The 8,931-nt window shown below is 38.3% G+C and overlaps 1 protein-coding gene across 1 annotated transcript; it reads right to left on the reverse strand.

The window, feature by feature from the left end:
• Positions 1-2,107: 2,107 nt before the first annotated feature.
• LOC106523774 (eosinophil peroxidase-like) lies at positions 2,108-6,455 on the reverse strand. Its single transcript, XM_014017316.1, has 14 exons — positions 6,392-6,455; positions 6,150-6,237; positions 5,883-6,058; positions 5,666-5,798; positions 5,426-5,555; positions 5,138-5,344; positions 4,688-5,054; positions 4,399-4,559; positions 4,063-4,321; positions 3,809-3,979; positions 3,420-3,657; positions 3,118-3,317; positions 2,834-2,884; positions 2,108-2,710 (listed from the first exon to the last, which is right to left on the reverse strand). Exons 1-14 carry the CDS (start codon positions 6,453-6,455, stop codon positions 2,280-2,282), a joined length of 2,676 nt encoding a protein of 891 aa, XP_013872770.1. The 3' UTR covers positions 2,108-2,279.
• Positions 6,456-8,931: the final 2,476 nt, after the last annotated feature.

Genomic DNA, 8,931 nt, shown 5'->3' on the forward strand with positions numbered 1-8,931 from the left:
TCAGAAATTTACTTTTGATACTTAAGTAAATTTATAGTAAAATACTTGTACCTTTACTCAAGTATCACTTTGAGGTACTTTATTTATTTTAGTTGTTTATTTTTATTTTATTGATGGGTCCCCATTAGTCTCTTCAAAGAAAAGATTAATCTTCCTGGGGCCCAAACTTTATACGGCATTGGTTGCTGAGAATCATTCCCAACACATTCTTGGAGCACTACACTATGCTCAGCCCAATTCAACACCAAAAAATAATTAACTATCAATTTTACAGATATTGAACTAATTTGATTTAGATGTTATTCACAACACACACTCTGAGAGCTAAAATAACTTATGTCTCATTGTCACAAAGTAATACAAGGTGTGAATTGAGTTTAGGTTAGTTTTAGGGTCAGGTAGGTACCTGTGAGGTTAGCCTTAGTGTTTGTGGTCAGGGTTAGGCTGTAGAAATGTAATGAAAGTCAATGGAGTGTCCTCAAATGGATAGCTGTGCAAACTTGTGTGTGTGTGTGTGTGTGCGTGCGTGCGTGCGTGCGTGCGTGCGAGCGTGCGTGCATGCATGCGTGCGTGTATGTGTGTGTGTGTGAGTGTGAGCCGTTGAGGAAAGGGCACAGTCCCCACGGGTCTTGAAGCGAGTACAGGAAACCAAGAGAAGATTCTGGTCTTATGAGCGCAAGTTGCATTTGGAGTTATAAGGCGAGAGAAGACCGGAGATACAGTTCGGCGCTTGGCCGTGTAGAGCTCTAAAAAGGGAGAACCAGGATTTTGAACTTGAGTCTGAATTGTACAGGTAGCCAGTGGGGGACTGATAATATAGGGGTGATGTGAGAGAATTTGGATGTTCTTGTTAGGAGTCTAATAGCAGAGTTTTGAACAAGTTGGAGCCGGTTTAATTGTTTCTGATTTAAGCAGGTGAACAGACTGTTACAGCAGTCAAGATGGGTTTAGATAAAGGCATGGGTTACCATTTCCAGGTCAGAGGCAAGCAGGAGAGGGTGAAGTTTCGAGATATTACGGAGTTGAAAATAGCATGATGTAACTAGATTTTTGACGTGTTTTATCTAGTGACAGATCTGAATCAAAAGTGACTCCCAGATTTCGTATGTTCTTTTTAACAGTCGGCTCCAGAGAGCCCAGTTGTTCKTTTATCTGAGAGATCTTATTTTCAGGTGCCAGGATCAGAGTTTCTGTCTTGTCACGGTTAAGGAGTAGCAGGTTGTCAGAGAGCCATTTGTTTACTTCTGTGATRCAGTCTAAGAAAGAGATCAGCTTGTGGGGACTTGACTCSTTAAAAGAGCAGTATAACTGCAGGTCAACCTCGTGACCTGAAATATAACCTTGTGGGGACTGAATGTTCCTTGTGGGGACCAAAGCCTGGTCCCCACGAATTCAGATGCTGGTTATGGGTAGGGGTTAGGTTTAGGACCAAGCTGTGTTATGAGTTTAGGKTAGTTTWGTGTARATGGTCAGAGTTAAGMTATAAAATTACCAGAAAATTAATGAAAGTCAATCCACGGTCCCCACGGGGTTATAAAACAAACTTCTGTGTGTGTGTTCTAGCATTATTACCACGTAAAGCACATTTTTCCAAATTGTACTATCTTTTGAGGACCCACAATTGCCATTTTTGTGGTAGAGATTAAGTTTAGGGTAAGGCATGTGCTTGGGGTGGGATAAGTGGGTTACATTAAAAAAATGAACAAAAAATTAATGAAAGTTAATTCAAAGTCCCTGTGAAGACAGAAAGATAGGAAATGTGAGGTATATGTGTGTGCAAGCTTGCAAATTAATGAAATAAATGTTTTGTAATAAAGAGTTCACTAGATAATATTTTATACAATCTTCATTTTTTRTTGTCAGAATTAAGTGTAACATTTAAACTGAAGATGCACATAAACTGTTGTGAACAACGTTTGTGTTTTACATATTTACATTTCTAAAAGTTTCCTTGAAAATTTACATTCATGTACAAAGTAAACAATTTTAGAAGTTAATTTCAGTTTATTTATCAAAATACAAGAAGCAGAAGCATTGAATGACATTTATTTAACAAATTGCCATAATCTTTTTCCAACAGCCTTTTTTGTAGGTAGAGTGTGCATCATGTAAATTCCTTCAATAAAAACAATTAATAACAGCCAACCAAAAACAGTTTTGTTAGCAATTTTCACAATGATACAATTCATAAAGTGCATTTAATGACTGTAGTTTAATGTTTTACTTCTACTTTAGTTCAAAATGTGGTTAAAAAATTCCTAGTGGCACTTACAGCCCTCCTACTCAGTGAACAGCAGATGACCAGAGAAGTAGCTGTCCTTGGTCAGTCCGTTTCCATCTTTGTTAGCCACCAGCCAGACCTTGTCTCCCTTCTCAAGTTTGATGTAGGTGCTGCCGCTGGCTGTGATGTATCCACTCTGGCGGGTGGTGTATGAGTGCAGAATCAAATCCTTGTTACGCATCAGATCGATGCTGGCTGAGTACTTGTAAATTGTGCAGTGGAACTCAAACTCATACACCCCTGGGTGCTCGCAGGTGAAGTAGCCGGTGTTGGTGTTGTAGCTGTTCTGTCCATTGTAGATGACATCATGGAAAATGATGGGACCACCAACCTTGGGGTAGTCATTGCCCAGATGTACAGAGAAGGCTACTTTCTCTGCCACACCAGGGGGGCCTGGAGGGCCTGGGGGGCCTTGTTTTCCTTGTGGTCCTGTGTGCAAAAACACATGAAAATACTTACATTTAGAACATTGCACTTATACAATTTGAATACTGCAACATAATGCTATATTTAAATTATTTAAATTTCTTAAATTAAATGTAAGAAATGTACCTTGTGGTCCTGGGGGACCTTGTGGTCCTGGGGGCCCTTCTTTACAATTTCCTAGAGAAACAAAAAGAAAAAAATACCAATTTTAAAGACTTTTATTTTGAAGAATCTAATATTCAGTTCTGTTTTCTATTGAAGTGACTTGAGAAAAAAAATACTAATTTCCACACAAGCTTGATGTGTAATTTTTCAAGTATTACTGGAAACATCAAAAATAAGATCTAATTAAAAACAAATAGTAATTTTCACCAATTCAATCTCTACTGAAAAGCTTAACATGAACTTACCATTCTCCTGCCATGGACTGAGGTCAAATGCAGGGATATCTTTACACTGGGTGTAACCAGAACCACGAGGTCGGTAGAGGAAGGGTTTCTCAGGAACCTCAGTGATGCCAGTGTTGTCACAGATGATGCGAGCCAATGATGTTTTCCTCAGTGACTCCTTCTGAGCATCAGTGAAGACTCCATCTTTCTCCCACCAGAAGCTAAAATAAGACATTATGTTTTAAGTCTCCAAATGTGAAATATTTGTAAACATGTTTATCTTCAGATGTTTAAGGGTGTACTATTATTTTCTATGAATTTACCGGTCTGCTTTGCGGATCTTTTGGAACTGGGTGGCAATAAGGCAAGCAAACAAGGGCCCCACTCTTCCTCCAGGGACAAATGGCTCAGCTACTCCTCCCAGCCATGGATCAATGTTTTCAGGTGTGCCATATAGAGCCAGCAATTTCTTGGCCAAACTGGTGTTGTTCAGCACTTTAGCCAACTCGTTCTCATTCTTTGGCTGAGACAGTCCACAGAACCCACGCCATTTGTTGTAGCCTAAAAGAGGCAAAAACAAGTTAGCAGAAATTACAATAGTACACAATGTATACATGCAATGGATTTCCACACAGTTTGGTATGATGGAGAAATTAGTAGTAGTTTACACAACGGACTTTCAAGACTTAAGACATCTAGACTAAATATTTACCAGGAAGTGCATGGTCTCTGCCTCTCTGCATGTTCAATGATCCCAGATCCAGTGCCAACCTCTGTGTGAACTTAAACAGCCTGTCCCTCAGCTCATCAGACAAAATACGATCCTGGTTGTTCAGTTTAGCCTTGCTACCCACTAAGCCTCTCAAAAGTGGATCAATTCCCCCTGCAGAACAAATGAAAATCCTCAGAGTTGATCCATGAATTCACACTCTGCTTTATAGAAAATTAGGAATTTCAGTATCTTACCCTCAAAGATGACCCTCCATGGTGCAAACATGGTTCTATGGATCACTTCCGTAGGGTAACTAGAATGATTCTGATAATTCTCATCAAGACGAAATATGAAGGGTTGAACCATCACATGAGCAAATCGGAAGGCAGCTGTGGAAAAAATGCTGGAAATGGTAGGGTCCACATTTGCATCATAACCTGGGTAGGTTGACAGTTTTTCTGCAATGGCTTGTGGGCCAACAATGTGGCGTAGCCAGTCTCTGAAAGTGATGACCTAAAATACAAGAGAAACTGAGTTAGTCATTGGTCTTAAAGTTTTGTGTCAGGGTGTGGGCATTTCATGTTCTTTACCTGAAAGTATCCTCCCATGATTTTGCGTGCTTCCTGGTACAGTTTCTCTCCGTTCCAATGTGGGTTGAGCTTAGCCAGTGCTCTGGCCAAACGATTGTGTTCTCGCATCATCAGTGTGTGTAAAGAAGTCAGTCCAGTGTTCTCGTCCACACGATCATCACCTTAAACAGGAAATTAAGTCAATAAAGAGTTTGAATATGAAATGAAGTTAAAATAGGAAAAAAATGCTGTCAGCCTTCGGAAAGGTTGATCTTTTAAAGCTTCTCTAATGATGATTTTTGTTGCTCACCAGCTAAAAAGCATGGCACCTCCTTAGCATTTGGATCATTAGTTATTTTGCGTCGGGTGGCACACATGTTGGCCTGCATGGTGGTGAAGGGCAGATGCTCACGGCCGTTATCATCATACTCTGTGTTGACCTTCAATAAACCCTCATCAGAAGTGAGGTTTCGGAGTAGTTTCGCTTTGATGTCGTCAGAACCATAGACCTCACCCACATCAAGGTAGGCTGTGAGAACGTTAATCTGTTGGCGGGTGGTGCTGGCACCAAAAAGGTAGCCTGTGTTTCCAGAACCACAAGCTGGAGAAGAGCGGAAGAAGGGCATGCACTTATCCAATAGGGCGTTACGGTCAGGGCGGGGGTCATTACTGGGGAACTGTTTAAAGCACAAGAAGCTGTTAGCTTTGAATATGTGGCAGATGTTTTCATAATATTATATTAAAATATAAAAACACTAACCTTGATAGGATAACATGGCTCTGTGTTGGCACAGGTGTTTGCACAGTGAACACCATTATTAAACGATTTGATGGAAGGAGACTGAGGGGTTAAAGTCAGGTCGTGGTCTGTAAACTGGGCGAAGATGGTCACCAGGAAAGTGTATTCAGAGTCGCTCTGCACATCAGTGTTAGCTGTTGCCAGGATACGGTTGGACACTTCTCTTACCTGAGGACAAGATAAAGACAATGAGTACTTGTGTTGGGGTGTCTGTGTGCTGAAGAATAAAGGTTACTCGGAAGGTCATACCAGAGGAAGAAGATGACCATTAATTGTCTTCCCATCTGTCCAGCCTTTAGGAAGAGAGATTCCGTCTTCATACTCAGCAGGCAGCCAACGGGAAAATGGGGTGTTAGAGGCTCCCCAACGAGTGTTCCTCCTACATGAAAAGGAGAAATAAAACAGATTTTAATTTTTTTTTATGTAAAAATGTTTATGTGTATGTACAGTATTATGAGACTATTTTTTATTATTAAATTGTTGCCTCACAGGTTGTTGCAGATGCCACTTGCAGTCCGATACAGGTTTACATCGGTGATACTGTCGCAAGCTACTTGTCTGACTTGTGCAGCACAGCCTGTCAGTCTGGAGATCACTTCCAGATCCGAATCAGAGATCAGATCTAATCAACACAATATAGGAACAAAGATGAGCTGCAGCACTAACACTGAAAACAACAGTAAATGAATTCGTTACAAATACAGACCTGTGTCGTTAACGGAGCGTCTGTGCCGTGTTGCCACAGACCTCCTGATCAGATGAAGTGTGTTGTCCATGTAGTCAGCTGCTCGCACAGCCATACGGGACACTCCTCTGGGCTGCTTCAGGAGCCTCAGGATGTCTGCAGGTGATGCTGTGTCTCTCTTCACCCGTTCAATGCTCCTGTGTGCAGAGAGGTCAGACTTATAAATACATTGATTTGGAACATTTGACTTCATTTTAAAATATATATTTTTAAGTATTTTACACTCACTCTTGTCTGGAGTAGGTGTAGATTGCATCTACGTTTGCTTTAGCGTCGTTCACACACTTTTCAATAAAACTCTGGCTCAAATCGGCTTCTGAAAATAAGTGGAGGCAGGGGTTAAACTCTACAGTTTTTTATATGATAATAAAGATTTTCTGTATTTAAGTTGCACTAGTAGCTTTGAGTTGGGTTACATCCTTTCCAGGAAAAAAGTAATWCCACAAATAAACAAAATTATAACTACTCACCTGTCACCTGGCATCGCAAGCACAGCGTAAGACCCACAGCCCACAGACTCAGAAAAAGATTCATCTCTGTTAATTTTAAAAAATATATATTCATTAAATTTAAATAAATCTCTTAATCACATTACATTAGGATAAATCTTTTTCTATTTATTCCTAAAATGTACAGTATAATCTAAAAAAATGCCTATTTATGGAATTTGATTCTCCTGGCCCACAAAAGTTTAAGGAATCAAATCACCTGTGGAGAAAGCTTGAATCCTTCAGTGGTGCTTATCTTCCAGTTTGTTCTTCCAGCTGATGTAAAGAGATGCTACTGCTCAATGTCTGACAGCCTTTTATACATCTCTGAATGTCGTGTCACATCGTGAAGAATTCCACTCTCCCATGAGTTGATTTTCTGGTTCCTGGTTCCTTCTTCATCGTGCATAATTAGTTTCAAGGAAAGACCCAGGTGTCGTCACAATGGCAAGGCACTCAATTCATTTTTTTCTTTAATGATTGTTTGAATATACTTTATATATTTTTAAATTTTATAATTGAAGAAAATTGRTTACGTTAAACAACAAGTTAATTATGCAGTGTGGCAGCACTTTGATTCAGTTTAGATGGAGATTAGAAACAAAGTGATTCCCCAATCTTTGGTCTTTCATCCCTGAATATCTTGTATGCATTTTAGGGTTAAACTGAAAACTCAATTTCTGTGGTGAAACATTATTMCTGTGGGCTTTTATAATATACAGAGTGAAAAAACATTTTACTTGCAGAGCTGCTGRATAGAAAAGTGTACTCTAAAATAGACTAAAGAGGTTTTGTGTGCAGACTGTATTACAAATCAAGTTATTAATATTTTTGTTGTTGTTTGTGTTTTCATTGTTTTTGTCAAGTCCAGCAGGAGGCTTCCGTTAAGGAAGTAAACTTTTTAAACAATACTGTTCTCTGCTGCATTGTTGCTTCTGAGATGCTGGCACAGCTAATACAACCACAGAGTTAATTGCTTAGGAGGGTGTGGCCCAAACATTTTTGATCATTAACTCTTGCCTGCATTGCTTGGTTTAGAACAGGGGTTTCCAAACTTTTCCACTCTATGCCCCACAAACAGCATTAGCTTCTGGCAGRGGACCGTCCTTGCAAACCCAGAAACAATGCTTTAAATTATGTGAAGAAGCATCAACTTTTAGAATGTTTTTATCACTTTTATTCATTTTTCAATAAATATTACATGTGCTTAGCATAAGAATTTTATTAGCAAGCAAGGCAACACTGTATTAAATTCCTACTGAAAAAAAYAACTTTTCAACAAACAGCACAATAGTAGTGAAAAGTGAAAATAGTAGTCAAAATATTGTTATAAATTATATTTTAAAATAATTATTGAAAGACAGATTTGATTTTAATGATAATGATTTAAAACATTTAGTAGCTTTATTTAAGTTTTAGCTTTTTTCTTCTTCTTCATATCTTACCTCCTACTTTCTAAGGCCCACTTAGTGCCCCTGGTAGCCCTCCAGGGGGCCGCAGCCACCACTTTGAAAAACATTGGTTTAGCAAAACTGTTCACTTCAGCTGAATGTTTAATGTAAACTCAACTGTCTGATAATTATTGGCTCATTGAAAAACAATACTGAAAAATGTCTGTAAATTTCTGTCAGAAAGTAAAAGAAGGAAAGAAAGGAGGATTTTTTAATCATTTGAAATAACAGTATGGATCCCTTTCAAGTCAGAAATCACAGTCAAATAACCTCACTTTTTTTTTTCAAATTTGCTTCAGAGTAAAGTCATTTTTTATTTTACACCCAGAGCATTTTATGTGTGAATATTCTTTAWGACTGCAAGTTTGGGTTTATATGAAAGGTAAAGCAAACGAGGATGTTTATTAAAACAGAAATAAGCCCTTCAAATTTGTTTGTACTTGTGTGCTCATGTGTTGCAGTACTAAAAATCAAAAAAAGCTGACTGAAAGCATTAAAGTCAGAACTACCAGCAAAGAAAGTCTCTGCAGGAACCAGTAGAAGAATGTACGGTAGTTTCAAATCATGTACGGTAACAAACAAGAAGCACATRAGAGCACTTACGAGAAGGAAAGAAAAGCAATCATACATTCCTTAAAACCTGTTTAAATTCATAGGGATGAATGAAGAGACAACCGCCCTTCGTCATTCCGTTTTCAACTTTAGCTAAATCTTTATCAAACAAATGTACAGTTTGCCTGAAATCTGCAACACTAATTTAAWGTTTTTTTTCATCATCATTTGAATTGTTTGGATTGTGTAATTAAGTTATTCATTGGTGAATTTTATGCATGATATGATTCATTTAAACATTAAGTCTGCTTTTTGTTTACTATTTAAAAAATGGTGTGCATGGACAAAGAACTTACTCAAACAACAACTTTGTTTCATATGGTGTTTATTCATTTTAGTCAAAATAGAAGTAACTGAAAATTATTTATTTAAACTCTAAAACAAAAAATAAATGTCCAAAAGTAAATCAGCTAAAAACTAAAGTTCATGTACTGGACAGGTATATTATTTAACTACTTT

This window comes from Austrofundulus limnaeus, unplaced genomic scaffold (genome assembly GCF_001266775.1).
Source record: "Austrofundulus limnaeus strain Quisiro unplaced genomic scaffold, Austrofundulus_limnaeus-1.0 Scaffold166, whole genome shotgun sequence".
Classification (NCBI taxonomy): Eukaryota; Metazoa; Chordata; class Actinopteri; order Cyprinodontiformes; family Rivulidae; genus Austrofundulus; species Austrofundulus limnaeus.